This window comes from Leptosomus discolor, chromosome 5 (genome assembly GCF_034619465.1).
Source record: "Leptosomus discolor isolate bLepDis1 chromosome 5, bLepDis1.hap2, whole genome shotgun sequence".
NCBI lineage: Eukaryota > Metazoa > Chordata > Aves > Leptosomiformes > Leptosomidae > Leptosomus > Leptosomus discolor.
The window spans coordinates 13,317,178-13,332,845 of record NC_141395.1 but is presented as its reverse complement, the minus strand read 5'-3'; the positions used below and the strand labels follow the sequence as shown (position 1 = coordinate 13,332,845).

Sequence of the window (15,668 nt, the reverse complement as noted above, 5' to 3'; positions counted from 1 at the left end):
GGTGCAGGCGTGGGGTCCTTAAGCCACAACTTCCCTCAAACCTCCAGCTCCTGCACCATCAGCTGGAAGCTGACCTTCCGCAGGTCTCTCTCCCTGGAGAAGGAAACAAACATGGAGAAAGCCCCATCCACGCTCCCTCGCGTCGCCTTCTCCAGGCCGCGGGCAGCGGGACCGGCTCTGCCGGCAGCACAGGGCTCCAGCGGGGCAGCCCCAGAGAGGCCCCGCGGGGCGGGCAGAGGCCGAGGCCTCCCTAAGGGCCGCCGGCGCCGCCTCAGCCGCAGGAGCGGCGGGGGGGGGGGGGGGGGGGGGGCGCTACCCGCCAGCAGGGCGGCGCGGGAGAGGTGCCTTCTCCCACCGGAGCCACCTCAGCGCCTCCGCTAGCGGCGGTCCGGTGCCGCGGAGCCCCCCGGACCGGGAACCCTATGAGCGGGGACGCTCTGAGGGAAACCCCTTCCCGCCCCCCACCAGACCCCTCTCACCGCCACGCCGGGGCTCCCCCACTGCGTGGGGCTGGGGGGGGGAGACTGAACCCCCTGGGTCTAACCCGACCGCTTCCCCACACCCCACACCCCCCCCCCCCCTCCCGTCCCAGATGTGTGGTCGCGGCCGCTCTCCACCAACCAAAGCTCTCCTCTGAAGGAGGAGGGTGTCATTTGCATATCCGCGTGCGGGCTGCCGCCTCCGACAGTTCCACTCGTGGAAATCCACAGAGGGCAGTCTACGCCGCCCAATCCAAGCCCACGCTGACCGTGACGCCACGCTTGAAGGGGAGGGGCTCCGCTCAGCGGTAGCCTATGGAGAGAGCGGGTGGGCGGGGCCTACCCCGGCGTGGGGGCGCGTCCACCGTCCGTGGGGGGCGCGTGGGCGTGGCCGGGCGGTACGAGGGATGTTGGGCGACGACGGCGGCGGCGGTAGCGGCGGGGGTCGCCCGGTCTCGCCATGGTTTGAGGCGCGGTCTGAGGCGCCGCGATGAACGGAGCGGTCCCGTCGCTTTGCGAGGCGAAGGAACGCGTGTTGAAACTGGGCGAGACCTTCGAGAAGCAGCCGCGCTGCGCCTTCCACACCGTCCGCTGTGAGCGTGGGGTTGGGGCAGCCCCTCAGGGGACCGGGGCGGGGGGCGGAGGGGGGGGAGGGGGTCCGGGTGCCGCCGGACGGCGGCACCCGGACCCCCTCCCCCCCCTCCGCCCCCCGCCCCGGTCCCCTGAGGGGAGGGGAAGAGGGGGAAGCTGTCCGGGCAGGTGCTGCGACCCGTTTTGGGGTGGGAGTGGAGCAGACCCGGTGGCGGGGGGTGTCTCGGTGTGAGGGAAGGGTATGGCGAGGCAAGGCAGGTGGGTGCTAAAGAAGGGTAACGTGGGGAAAACTTTACTGCGGGGTTTGTTTGTGCTGTGGCCAGGCTTAGTTCTCTACACCCCCCCCCCCCCCCCCCCCCCTCGTTTGGGCTGTGGAGGAGCTTATCTGTTCCGTAGGCAGGTTGTAGCCTGATGGGGGTTGAAATATCAGGGACCGAGAAGCTGAAATGAGTCGGTTGTCTTTGACCCGGGATTCGGAGGTACGCCTGGGAACCGGGTCCCTATGGCTGGGGTGCTGGTCGGGCATGTCGGGAGTAATGGGGTGCAGGTCAGGTTTCAGTTGCTCCGGAGAGCGTGTTGCTGTGAGGCCGTTGTACCCCAGTACTGCTCCTCGCTGCTCTCTGGGCACTCACTTCACTTTTTACACCTTTGGCGTCCAGAACGGTGGCTCAATGCAGTTCCTCTGAAAAGCGAATTGGGCTGAAGCGCTGGCTTTGCCCTCTTTCCTGCTTAGATTTTAGAAGTTAAGTACAATTCAGTAATCAAAGGTTAAAGGCAGTATTAATCACAAAGCCAGTATACCCTCCCTGAGTACATAATTACTATCTAGAGAGGTGTGTGCTCAAAGATTCTGAGGGTAGCTAGGAAACAAATGCTCTCAGGATTATAGTTCTGGTAATTTAGGACTGCTGCGTCTGGTTTTGATGTCTCATTATTTATAGACTGATCCCCAAGATTCAGTCTCACGTAGAACGTCCTGTATGCTTTCAGGCAGTGCAGCGAGATGGGTAATGTGCTTTCTGTGAGCAAATGGAATGGCACTTAGTAGGATTGTCTGCAACTGTGGGAGGGGAGGGAGCGGGGAAAAGCTATAAATGGATTTAAACAAATGCTGTAACTTGAAATTTTAAAGAGGACTAAAAACCACGTCTGGTACCTCCTACCCTTATGATTTCTTGCTGACTCCTGTAACTTGATGATTTATTCTGAAATCTATTTTGAAATCTCTCTTCCTTTCCAACAAATGAGACATAGAAACTGGCATGTTCATCGGGTCTGTCAAATGCACATGCGAAAGTATCCTTCTCTGACACCTGAAACTTTTGTTAACAAGTGAGTGAAGGGGAAGACATCTGCTGGTTAAAAGTTAAGATCGGAAGTCTGTTTATGGACACTGGCATCGGTATCTTAATTTTCTAAAGTGTTAACTACCCAGTGGCCGTGTATTAAGGCAAACATTCTCTAATTTGATGAGAAACCTTGGAACTGTGGTGCGCTTGTCCCTGTGAGACAACGTGTGGGGTTTTGGGGTGAAGAAGGTTAACAGGGGCTGTTAGCAGGGGCTGTTACCTGTGTCCGAGCTCAAAGCCTTCTGCTGCGTGCATCGTCCTGCCCGCCAGCTCTGGAAGCTTGGTTTTCGTGCCCGGTTGGTGTGCGAGCCAGAGCCGTGGTCTGTGCTGCCTGGCCAGTGGGTTGCAGGCAGTGGTGTTGCCCTGGGAGCTCCCCAGCCGCCACAGAGCGCTGCCACCTGTGACCCGCAACGGGTGACATGACGGGTTGTGAGGCAAGGAGAGCGCGTGGCTGGGGAGCGTGCCGCCTGGTGGGTCCCCTGCATGCACCTGGTCCCTCCGTGCCTGTCCCCGGCGTGCGAGGCAAGGCTCCGGGCATCCCCGGGGTGCGAGGCTGGCCCTGCGCCTGCGTTTGCTGGAACCACGGGTTCGAACCCACATGTTACCACGTGCCTTGCAGAGCCTCTTGATGCCATCCTATCTCCCTAGATCTGTGCAGGCAGGCCTTTCAGCTGCAGCCCTTCCCGATTCATTTGTGGTGGAAATGAGATTTTACAGATAACGGTAGGTTACATAGCTGCAGCACTGGTGCCTGAACGCGTGCTGGTTTTCAATGTCTCAGGTTTTTGAGAAGGACCAGGAATTGCTATCTTCTTTTGTTTAAAACTTATTTTAATCAATACTTTAGATGTTGAAAAAGGCAAAAAGGAAATTAATATTTAATTGGGAAGTAATTTCACTTTTGACAAAAACAAATATACTGAAACACAAGTTCTGGTCAGCTTCTGACTGTGTGTTTTGGTAAAATCAGAAATGAATACAGAAATAGATACTGAGGATTGATGTTGCCCTTTGCGTTTCCAGTCACTTGTCTACATCTCCCATGTTTGGGATCAACATTTTCAAGAACTATTTATTACTTTTTCTGAAAGTAATTACGTGAGGGTTTATCTTTTGAAATGTAACACAGCTTGTTCAGGCCCTTTATCCATTAAAACCTAGAAACATTTTTCTAATTTTAACCGAAAGGTTTTTTAATGCTTGTACAGAATCTTGAGAAAACAGTCTCGATTTTGAATTCTGCTGACTTATGGAATGATCTGCTCAGGGGAATGGTAGATGGTACACTAGCAAAAAAGGCTTTAACTTAACAGGCTCCAACTGCAATTAAAAAGTGTCTACACTTGTAGGATTCCTGAAGAGCCTGTAAATAATCCAGTTTGTTTTTATATTTAGATGACTTTAAGCCTGCATCTATTGATATGTCCTGTGAAGGAGACCTTGAAGTTGGCAAAGGTGAACAGGTGACAATAACACTGCCAAATATTGAGGTGAGTGGGGTGAGCTGAAGAGTGGTGGGCCGAAGGGAATGATTTGTTTTGTTGTCATAAGTATATACTGAATATAGAAGGATGAGAAGTTTCAGTGCTGTTTCGGAGCTGCTTGTGTGGCTTTTAGAGTAGAAAAACAATTGCTCTAAGAATGTAAAATTACGAAAGACCTAAAGGTTAAACAGCTGCGCTGTAACTTTAAGTGTATCCACCGCATTGGAAATATGCTGTAGGATGACCCAGAAGTGTTGCGTACACAGAAAAGCTTCATGTGGATGTTGGCAATGCAAGTTTCCCCTTGGTATTTATTGCTCTAGTGCAGTTCTAAAGCAGGAAAGACTGGAAGGGGAAAATTTACTACCTGCCATGCTTTACTGCTGTGCTGATATGGTAACTGAAACCCCTTTTGGTAAAAGGAGCCCTACAGCGAGCATGCCCTCAGTGGGAAATAGGCATTGAATCAGTTTCAAACTAAGCTAAGCTGGGTGAAATCCCGTTCCAGTCAAACACTGGCTGCTTTTGGTCATGGCTACTGTGAATCGAATTTGAATTAACCGATAACCTTTTTAAAGGCTAGAAATGATCACTTGTAGTGAACTTGTCATCACTGTGATGGATTGCTCTTTCTAACAAAAAAAAAAAAAAAAAAGACTACAGGAGTAACACTTACTGGACTTCTGATTTAATAGGGCTCAACTCCACCAGTGACTGTGTTCAAGGGCTCAAAGAAGCCTTACCTAAAAGAATGTATCTTAATTATCAACCATGACACTGGAGAATGTCGCCTAGAGAAACTTAGTAGCAACATCACTGTGAAAAAAACCAGGTGGGTGATTTACAGGAGAAACAACTGTGCTTTACTCATTGTGAAAATCGATTTGTTAATGAGTCTAAATGCAGATAACGTAACTACCCATTACTATTCTTAGCAAACCATCATTTTTAGAAATGATGTACCTGGCCTTGTTCAGCAGAGTGAAAAGCCTGCTTTCTCAGCATACCAACTTCACAGCTTTCGAGTCTGACTGGCAGAAGAAATGGGAATAGTTGGTTGGTTGGTTGTTTTAACTGAAAACTGTCACATTGTTGAAATAGATGGTAACTTTGATGAGTTTAGAGGGGGTAAAAAAAAAAAGTTTGGAAAACAGCTTGCCTACTGTCTTCTGACTTCTACGTGAGGAAATCGAAAAAGCTAAATTCTGTGATGTGTTTCAGTAATATTAATGGCTTGCTTTTCTCATAGTAAGTTTTTTTTAATGTTGTTTTTTTCTGCTGCTGAGTCCATGTAAGTAATTTCTAGCAGAATTATTATTATCCTGGGTAGCCAGGTATAAAAACAAATCAAGTGTCAAAGAGTTAAAAAGTTATCAGCACTGTATTAAAAGAAACTGTTTTTAATACATCTATATATAATTAGGTGCCAGTAGAATAATGCACCTAGAAATCTAATGATGCTATTTAGAAAGGCATGACAAATAACTCCATAACTTAAGAATCCCCTATATTCTTGCCTCTTTCCTTGCATCTTGACTTCTAGTTATTAGTAATCTTTTGCTTTTACACACAGAGCTGAAGGAAGCAGTAAAGTCCAGTCTCGCATAGAGCAGCAACAGCAGCAAATGCGAAATGCAACTAAGGTTCCAAACAACATTAAAAATTCCCCACCAAAAGAAAAGATGTTTCCTCCTTCTCCTATGGATGATATTGAACGAGGTAAGCTCCACTGGCATGTAAGTTTTAAAACCTTTGCTCTTAACTAGCAATTAGTTTTTAAGAGCCAAGGTTTTTTGTTTGGTTTTGGGTTTTTTTTTAATTAAAAAATGATGAGATTTACCCTAGAAGCTGATTATGTAAGCCTGTACCCTGATATGGAGATGACCCCTCTGGCTCAAGTGGTAGCAAAGCAGTATTTGAAACTCGCGAAGGTAAAAAAATCAGATGAACCATTAGGCTTAATAATGCCAGAGGTCCCACTCTCTCCTTGATTCTGTGTTCCACTGCTACTTTAATCAAGTACATAGCTGGTTGTGCTGTGGCACTGGAACCAACCGCGTCACTTGCGTTTTGACATCGCTCCTCATTCTTTCTCTGCAGTCAGCAAATGTACAGGTTACAGTGCTCTGGAACTTGAAAATACATTTTAAATTACTGGATAAGACCCTGTGAAAGATGAGGTTCCAATGAAAAAGACAGCTAAAAACCTATATAAATCAGGCCTTGAACGGTGCTGTGTGGCTGTATTCCTGAGAGACTCTGGTTTGGTGCAACACTCGTATTTCACTTCTTAGGAGGCCTTATTTCCTTTTGGAGGACAAGGAAGATGGCAGGTGGTAGTTACTTGCTACAGAAATGCTGACAGGTGGCAGTTTCATGGACTGGAATTGACATCTGCCTCCCAAGATGTTCTAAATTCCTTTGAACAGATTTTTTTTTTTTAGATATATCATTATGAAGGGTTTTCTTTTTTTCCATTTTGGTTTTAAACTCTGACCAGAAATCTACACTACAGAACAGTACTAGAATACATTCAAGGTTGCAAAGAGGAGGGAGTACTTCAATGCAAGGAATAAAATAATGTTTTTTCTTGGTGGTCTGCTGTTTTGGGGAGAGTGGTGGTGTCAAACATATTGCAGGTCACCAAAGTGGCTGCCAGCATGTGTCAAACTCTTGTGTAGTGCCAGTCCAATTTTGAGTACCACTAAAGAATGTGGAATAATTGACAAACAGGGATGGCAGGGACCTTTTAATGTCATATAGTGCATCCTTCTGTCCCAAAGTCAGATTTCTGACATAATTTTTTAACCTGTTCTTAAAGCCTTCCAGTGACAGATCCTGTGTGCTCTCTGGCAGTCCATTCCAGGGCTTTGCTCTCCTCGCTCTTCAGGTTCTTCTAACAAATAAGCTGACACTAAAGCCGTTGCTACTTTCATAGTTATCATGCAAGTATAGATCAGATTACTCTGCTGCTTTTGAGCAGTCCTTCCTGTACTCAGAAGCTGCTACGTCTTTCCCGTTCTTTATGCAAAATGATGCCAGCAGGTTCAGTCTTTCCTTAGAAGTTTTCTAGATCCCCGATGCATTGTCACACTCCTTTAGCTATCTTAAATCGAGTCCAAAAACTTCCTGAAGTATTGTGCCTAAATACATTTACTGTTTCAGCTATGGTTTTAGCAGTGCTGAGCCTGGCAAGAAGACTGTCTTAGAGGCACTATTCATCTTTATACACAAAGACCAAGTAGTATCATGTCCCAGTGTAATGCTTGTTATTTCCACAACAGCACGATGTGGTAGAACTGTGTGTAGTGATCCAGTGTAACTCGCAGGCTCTTCAGAAGAGTTGCCTACTTAATCATTCTTCATCCCATGGTTGTGTAACTGACTATTCCTGCTTAAGTACGCTACCTTGAACTTGTTACTAACTTTGTTTTCTTGGGCGGGAATCACTCTACCTTTGTTGTCTAGTATACATGCAGCCCTTCCTTCACTGTTTGAAAAGTCTCAGTTTAAATTCTGTCAGATAACATTACATCAGAATTCAAGGCAGTTTTTGGTATTGTTAGCCTTTCACTTAAAATTTTTCTCTATTAGACACTGGTGAGAGCAGGGAGGAAGTGGAATTAAATGCATAGGACTGGAGTTGTATCTTTCAGTTAACTTACAGCTCTGGATGGGTGGTAGATCGGTTGTTTCTTTGGCCTTTCTTCTCTAGAATTTATTTTTAAATGACTTCTTGATTGTTTGGCTAGCCACATCCTAATTGTTGCCTTAGCTTTTCTGCCTACTTTTGTTTCCTTAAGGTGTTCTTATGTGTGTCCCTAGTAACAGGAGGACGCTTCCATTTTTATTTTTTCTTCTTTTTTCCCCCTCTCCTTCTCTTATGTTTGAGTCAGCCAGTATGGTCTTTTATTGTACTTTCTGTTCATCCTTGGCATTGGGTTAGTTTGTCCTCATAGCCACAGCTGTGCTGTTTCAGGTGCCATTTTTCCTGAACACCATTTTTCTTTATACTGGCCTTTGATAAGGCTGACTGGCCTAAGTACCTTTCCTTTAGAAGTGGCCTTTGATAACTCGGAATTGGAAGGCTTCATGGAAGTTTTGTGTTGATGCTTATTCTTTTGTTCTCCCTTCTTCTCATGATTAAGCTTTGAGTCATTTTGCATCTTGGTGACTTTCATCTTCAACCTGTTTTTCAGTATTGGGTAAATTTGAAGTGAGATGAGCCACTCTCCTACTTGCTTTTTATGTCTGCTATATCAAAGCTGTTCCTGAAATATTCCAAGTCCTTTTAAGACCATCCTAACAAATATCTGGGTAGTTACAATCTTTTATAACAATGAACTTCTGCACCCTGGGTAACTCCTGAAGTCACTGTATAAAATCTCCACCCACTATTATAACTCAGTGGTCTGTTTCAGACTTCTCCCTTCAGCAGTATCCCTACTTTGCACAATTATTATGTGTACCCTTTCTGCAAAGCTTAAGTTCCTCTGTATGTTGGAGTTGAGCTAGTAGATATAAAAAATGCATACTGTGCAGCGTGATCTATCCAGTCATACTCTCCTAAATATTATTGTAGTCAGGTGAGTTATTTCATCAAGAGTGCAAGTTGGCTGAGTCAGTTTGATCTGTTAATTTCCAGTATTTCTTGTCTGCCTCGCGTTGTTCTAGCTTCTCCCCACCCACAATCTATAAAGAGAACAAGGATTTGGTGAAATCTTCCTAACAGTAAACTGTGGATGGTTCCTTTGGATATTCTTTGTGCTTAACTTGGTTTTGAGCAAAATGTCACATAGTCTAAACAAATGTATTGATTGTAATACCAAACTGCTTGGAGGCATTTTGGGTGCAGCTGCAGACCTCTTGCAGCTAATTTATCTGTGTGATTGTAACTGCAGTTTTTAGTCGGTGAGAGGCATCTTTAGGGATGCTAAGGAAAATACAGAAGACTTGCTAGTTGCAGAAATTAAAGGCTATGTGGGATGCGCTACCCTGTGGAATGTGGGGTTAGCATTTGGGTTCACAGACACCCTTGTTCTAACACTTGGCTTGAAAAGGAGAAAGTGCACAAGCTACAAGAGAAGAAAACCACATGACAGGCTGGCTGCTTGCTTGTGCCCTTTTCTTCTGGAGGCTTTTGGTGGTTTTAGTTTGGTTTTGTTGGGGTTTTTTAGTTGCTATAATGCATGTACCTCATTTCTGCTGTTGATTTTTCTCTTTCATTATTTTTTTCCCTCCTTATATTTCAATTATGATGAATGTTAACTGAGAAACAAATCGTATTGTTTGCAGAGCTAAAAGCAGAAGCCAGTGTCATGGACCAGCTGAGTAGCTCTGACAGTTCATCTGACTCTAAAAGTTCTTCGTCCTCTTCATCAAGTAGTGAAAATAGTTCTAGTGATTCTGAAGACGAGGAAATGAAGCCCTCTCTTCCTTTGTCAATGCCGTATTTGCAGCCGCAGCCTACTGTGTCTGCCATACCACAGCAGGCGGTCCCTGACAAAGATGCCAGTCATAACAGATCCCAAGAGAGTGGTGGTCATATGATGAATACACTACGTAAGTACAAAGGCCGTTCTTTTCTTAGTGCACAATTCCAGACATTAAGATTCTGAAAGGAAACCATATTGTTTTTAAGTATGTCTGTTATAATTGAAACTGTGGGAAGCGATCCTAGGGTTTGATTGTTCAGCAGCGTCTGAATTAGACACTGGGCTAGAAGGTTCTTGGTCCCTAGAGATATTAAATTAAAGCTGATGCAGTTGAAAGTATCTCCTAAGCTCTTCTGGCTTCCTCCCAGTTATATACATTGGGACTGGAGAATAGTAATTTTGTATTAAAATACTTGAACTAACAGGGCACTCCTAAAACATATGCTTATAATTTCTTGGGTAGAACTATGGCAAAGATACTATACTTGCAGTACTCTGAATTACAGAATAGATGGGGTATTCTTAGCTCCTTCAGTTGCTATTATTCGTGGCACTGTTCCACTGGAGAGCATGGCAAAACTGTCCTTTGTGTATAAGGAAGGAGGTGATTTGCTTTCAGGTGATACTATCTTGTTCCAGCCATTCAGGCAACTAAAAATGTATCTTGAAGAGTAGCTGTGATATTCCTCAAGAAGTGGTTGCTGCGCAGCCGGGAATTTAATGCTCAGTGTATTCAAAAGAGGAGAGTTTGGACAGAAAAAAAAATCCCACTAGGTAGAGAATCTAAAGTTTGCTACCTAAATAGCAGGAGTATTCAGACATAGAAGTGAGTATTCAGCTGTGGTGACTCTTCAAATATGATTACATTTTTAATTAGGTGCTTAGCTGCAGGCTCTTGGTTTGAAGAGATTCCCATCAACCCTGGTTTGCAGCCTAAGATCTGTAAGGTTTTTCATTTATATGTAAACTTGTTACACTGACATTTTAGACTCTGGCAGAGCTACTTTTCTTTCAGTACTTAATGGATAACATGAACAGGGTTTTTTTAGTAGCTAGTATTTAAATACTTAATTAAATATCTGTGCTGGTTATTTATGTACTGCATTAACAGATAAGATCAGACTGAAAAGTCCTGTGACTGTGTGTGCAAAGGACTAAATGCTGCTTTCATTTTACTGTCACTGTAGAGAACAATGTCTTCATGTTTATAATTTGCGTAACTTTAGAGTGTGCCATTTATTTCAACCCTTATTCACAAATGGGATTTTCCATTCTTTATGCTTCAAATAAAACTGTGATGAAAACGAGATTAAGCTCTGCCCCTGGTGACAGAATCCCATCTGGCAAAGCTTCCCCTGAGAAATACACTTACACAGTACAGGTGGCCAAGTCCTCCAATTCCAACAGTCATAGTGAGAAAACACTGCTTAAAACATGATGACATCAAAACTGTTGCAGACGAAGTCGGTGGCTTGATGGTGCACAAGAACCACGTTGACAGGTAGAACCTCTGTCTGTAGCACCAAGCCTTGGGCTTGACTATCTGAGCTTGCCTAGATCTTTAGCTTAATCACATTTACTTCTGTTATGGTTACAGATCTATTTACTGCTTTAAGTAATTGTGTCCCCAACTTCCAGTATGGTTAACACTTAAAATACATTTCAGCTACACAAAGATCGAAACGGTTACTTTCATGGAGAATGTGTTTCTCTAGCTCCCTTGCTGAGGGAATTTGGCAGGAGAGTGAAACCTGGAGAAACTAAATGGATAGCACATGGTTCTAGCTTGGATGGCAAGTTCTCAGTCGGGGTCCTGTACAGTCATTTCTTCCATCTCAAATAATGTTTTACAAAAATAAAATATTGAATCAACAAATGTCAGCACAAGCTGTGCGCTTGCCTAATCCTGTTTTGCGGTCTGTTCGCTTATGTGCCTGACGGGTTTTGTGCACCTCTGTAGAATCAGGGCCATACTGGGTAATTGGTGAAGTTTTCCTTTGGCTTGCTGTGTGCAGGCGGAAGGCTGGGGGAAGGCTTAGAGAGCAGAGTTTCGTCTTGCATGTAGAAATCATACAGCTGAGGTTTTGTGGAAGTTGAGAGACACAGGAGGTGGTGTCTAGAGCATGGTAACCAAATACTTCTGTCAGATAAACATAATACACCTCTTCAGGAATCCAGGGCTCAAGGCTGCCCCTCACCCCCAAATACTGCCTCTTCCCCTCTCTACCTTCAGAAGCTGATTATGTAGGCTCACAACTTGGCTTATACAAAGTTTTTAAATGGTGGCACTAATGAATCTGTTCTTCATAAATATTTGATTGTTGCTTTATGTCAGCTTTTTGTTTAAACAAGGGTTATGCTAGATGGAGTAATTTTTCAAAGAAAAACCAGCCTAAGTTGGCTGTTCTGGAGCCTTGTAATATTGAGCACAGCTTTACTTCTGATACTTAGTGCTGGTACAAGCGGCTAGTCATGAAATAATTTTCCCTTGTGTTAGTTTGGTGTTGGTGTGACCAACTCTGATGAAACTCTGTGGTCACTCCTATGAGTTTCCCAGTCCCCTATAACTCACAAGAATTCGATTGAATGTGTTATGGTCACTGATTTAAAAGTTTAGGAAATATCATAATTTGCAGTGCAATCTAATTCCCCAGTTAATATTGCTGATAAGCAATTGGCACTGTGAAAACCGAACTCAACAGTTTTTACCGCTTTATTGCTGCCTTATAAGTGCAACAGAGTTTAGATGTTTCTTCGGAGTCCTAGTTAAATGAACTTTCCATTCTTGCACCAAACCTGTCTGAAAACTACCAACTGTGTTATTTTGCCATCTTTCTGAAGGTATTTTTTGGAGGTAGGGTTATAAAAATGGGGCAGAAAGTTTTCTCTGAAGTAAATCCTAATGCATTATTTCTGACTCTGGAACTTGGAGTTCTTTCTTTTCCCATCTGCTGGTTTTCACAAGCATTGGTATTTTTGGCTGGTGTTACAGGGCTTGTGTAATTTCTATTAACTATGTTGAAATAACTTTTGAAGGCTGCAGAATCACTATTTGGAAGGTTATCTTCTTGTTCGTACTCCCAGTCCTCTCCTAAAGTAGGTAGTGTATAACAGGGCTGGGATTTCTAAGAATTCACTGTAAGTTTTCCTTTGAGTGATAGATGCATTAATTTAATTTACTAATGCCATTCTCTGCCTTGAAATATTATTTATTGGAATAATATATTGTCCTGAATAATTATTGACAAAGTATTTAATTTTATTCCTTCAAAACAGCTTTTTGAATTTATATTAAGATAATATGTCTGTAAATATTGTCTTTCTATAGAGGACTGGAAAGGGTTTTTTTTCTACAGTAGTACTTTAAAGATTGCTGGAAGCAGCCATCTTCACTATTCTTGGCTTACATTAAGTGTTTTCTGTTTTGTTGCAGAGAATCATGTACTACTCTGTAAGCTTTAGCCATGATGTAGTGGAAAACAAAGGAAGGGTAAATGCAGCCATGTTAAAGGCTTCCGTGTTCTGGCAGAAGTGATGTGCCCGGTGCTCAGATTGGATCTTTTGTTGTCTTGTTGGGTTTGCCCTCTTGAGGTTACTTTTTTACCCATCTGCAAAAGTGATCTGTGAAGGGTGCTGCAGCTGAGGAAAGGGCATATGAAAATAGTGTGCCTACTCTGTTTCAGTGATTTTTCTTTGGGTTTTAGGCCATTTCTGCACAACCTGACATGCTGAGAGACATCCTTTATTTTTTTTTTCCTATTTTAATGGCTGTTTGGCAAGGGAGGTGTGAATAAAAGTATATTAGTTGGAACAAATTCTTAAGAATATGTGTGAAGTTGCTAGATATGATGTAGATTCTGTATAGCAGGCTGCTCTGTGTGTGTGTATATGTGTGTGTGTGTGTGTGTATAAAATATTTTTTTAAGTTCTCTATCATCCTAGAAAGATTCCCTCCCTCCCTTCTACCCCCTAAGCTTATGGACATCCATTGCAAGCACAATGTAGTCTTTCTTCTTGCTTCCCTATTTTAAAATATATATATGTAGCCTCCAAATTGAAGTGCTGTGTAAAATTTCTTTTGATGTTTTGTTTGTTCACTTGTTCCAAAACCTGTTTGAAATAGTAGGTCACTGATACATCTTTAAATGGTACATCAAAGAGCTGCTCTTCTTGATTGAGACACCACTTTGTTTTCAAGCACAGCTGAGTAGCATTCAGACGTGTCTCAAAAAAAACCCCAACAACTCATTTTTCACAAAACTGCATTCACCAGCAGTTTTCCCACTTATGAAGCATGAAAATGTGGGTGGCAAAGATAGCTAGGTGTTGTCTTCTGTGATCTGGTGATATTAAATAAATGCACTTGTAGCTAATAAACTAATAGCTCTCTTGTCAAGGTTTTAAAATTGTAGAAAAGTGATCTCTCTAAGGTTCTGTCACTGGGGAGTTTGGTTTACACCCATTTGTTCTCTTATCATAGAATAGTTTGGGTTAGAAGGGACCTTTAAAGACCATCACCCCCCATGACCTGTTTGATATTTTTTGTAAGCTTTTAATTGGGAAAGGGAATATCTTGAAAGAAGAAAAGTCTTTCCCTGAAAATGACTAATAAGATTACTTTCTTTCTTCTAGGAAATGACTTGCAGCTGAGTGAATCTGGAAGCGATAGTGATGACTGAACAAATTTTTGGCCTTAAATGTATCACCTTTTTTGCTAAATATGTCTTAGCATCTGTTTTGCACTAAGATTAGATTACCAGAGACTGGAATGAATGTCCTCAATTTTGATAATAGACATCCTAATTTTCTACTGACACATCATGTCTATAATACAGCAGCATTGATATCCTGTCAGTGCTATGGTTATGTGTTTATCTTTCAAATTACTGTATTTACAGTAAAATTGTGTATGATCTGATTTTGATTATTGTTGCCTCAGCCACCTGTTTTACTTGAAACTGATTTGTAACAGCTAGTTACTTTATATAAATAGTTACGGAATGGAGAAATTTCTGATATTTATGGAGGCAAGTTTCCTTCCTATCATTTAAATGCTGAATGCTGATCTCACAACTTTTACTTGGAGGGAGTGAAAGGGAGAACAACTAAATGAGGTCTGCCGTGTCAGCTACGCTTTTTGTTCAGTTCACAGTTCATACCTTTAAGGAAACTGCTGAATAATGTGGTCCACTAGTGCAGTTACAGTTTACAATTGTTCAACACATTGCTGAATTCTTAATTTCATTGTATTATAGGACTTTATATTTCTGAGCCTCAAGATTCCTAAGGGAACTTGTCTATTCTCTGCCTTTTTTATGCAACTTGAATAGGCTGGTCTTTGTACAACCTTTTTGTATCTAAATTTAGGTAACTGCAGACAGCAATGAATTTTCTTCATTTAATTCTGTAATGGAAATCGGAAAATTTCTTTGTAGGAATATAAAAATAATTTAATAAAGCAATATTTATCATTCTCAAGTGTCTGATTCTGTTTTTACTTGTTAAGAATTGCACTTTCTACCTATAGAAGTCATGCCAGTGAAAGGGTCATGCAAAGAAATAGAAAGCAGTGAAACAGTAGCTAATATGGGCTCCCCGCCCCCTCTGCAAGACTTAAGTGTCTGTTGCTTTTGCCTACATTGAGACAAGCCCTAATAAGAGCTTGCCAAAAGTTTCTGGTGGTGCTAATGTACTGATTGATGAACGTTTATCCCAGATTGTATCCAAGTGCCATTGGTAAGGGATGCTGTGTTAGACAAGAAAAGGGTTTTGCCTAGTCTTATTTTTTCCTCATTTGAGATTGTATTTCAAGACCTGAAGAACTGCCGGTAGGAATCCAAATTTCATCCTGTAGTTGACTCCTGAAGGGTTGTGGGTTTGGGTTTTTTTGTAGCTAACAGTAGGAAACGTCTGTAGGATGAATTGTGATGAGATAAACTTGCTCAGTCTTGCTCAGAAGTTTCCTTTGCTAGATTGCAGTGACTGAATCGCAGCGCTGTCTAAACTGTGAGGACTGAATCCTATATGTAAGCCTGAATGTGCAGACAGAAAAAATGCATACTGGGTAAATGTATACAATAGATGGTACTAGACCAGCTTATTCTCTCAACTGTGCTGTGGGTATCAGCCTGTGCTTACCTCTAGACAGATTAAGAGGCCAAAACCATGTCTATCCCTCACAAAGGAACCTTTATTGGTACCACCAGGCAGAAATGAAATACTGGAAATGCTGCTTTCTGATGCTTCCCCACCTTGCATGCTGTACCCCAAACTATGGTACTGGTCCGTGTTCTGCACCAGGTAACAGCTTGCTAGTCTTCCAGCTCCCTG

General features: G+C 43.0%; 1 protein-coding gene across 2 annotated transcripts; it reads left to right on the top strand.

Moving 5' to 3' along the window:
- Positions 1-933: 933 nt before the first annotated feature.
- On the top strand, positions 934-14,811 carry EAF2 (ELL associated factor 2). 2 transcript variants are annotated; one of them, XM_086465397.1, is made up of 7 exons: positions 934-1,072; positions 3,815-3,909; positions 4,599-4,735; positions 5,477-5,622; positions 9,199-9,376; positions 9,419-9,465; positions 13,971-14,811. In XM_086465397.1, exons 1-7 carry the CDS (start codon positions 970-972, stop codon positions 14,015-14,017), a joined length of 753 nt encoding a protein of 250 aa, XP_086321523.1. In that variant the 5' UTR covers positions 934-969; the 3' UTR covers positions 14,018-14,811. The 2 variants fall into 2 exon arrangements, with proteins under 2 accessions (XP_086321523.1, XP_086321522.1); XM_086465396.1 differs by having other exon boundaries at positions 9,199-9,465.
- Positions 14,812-15,668: the final 857 nt, after the last annotated feature.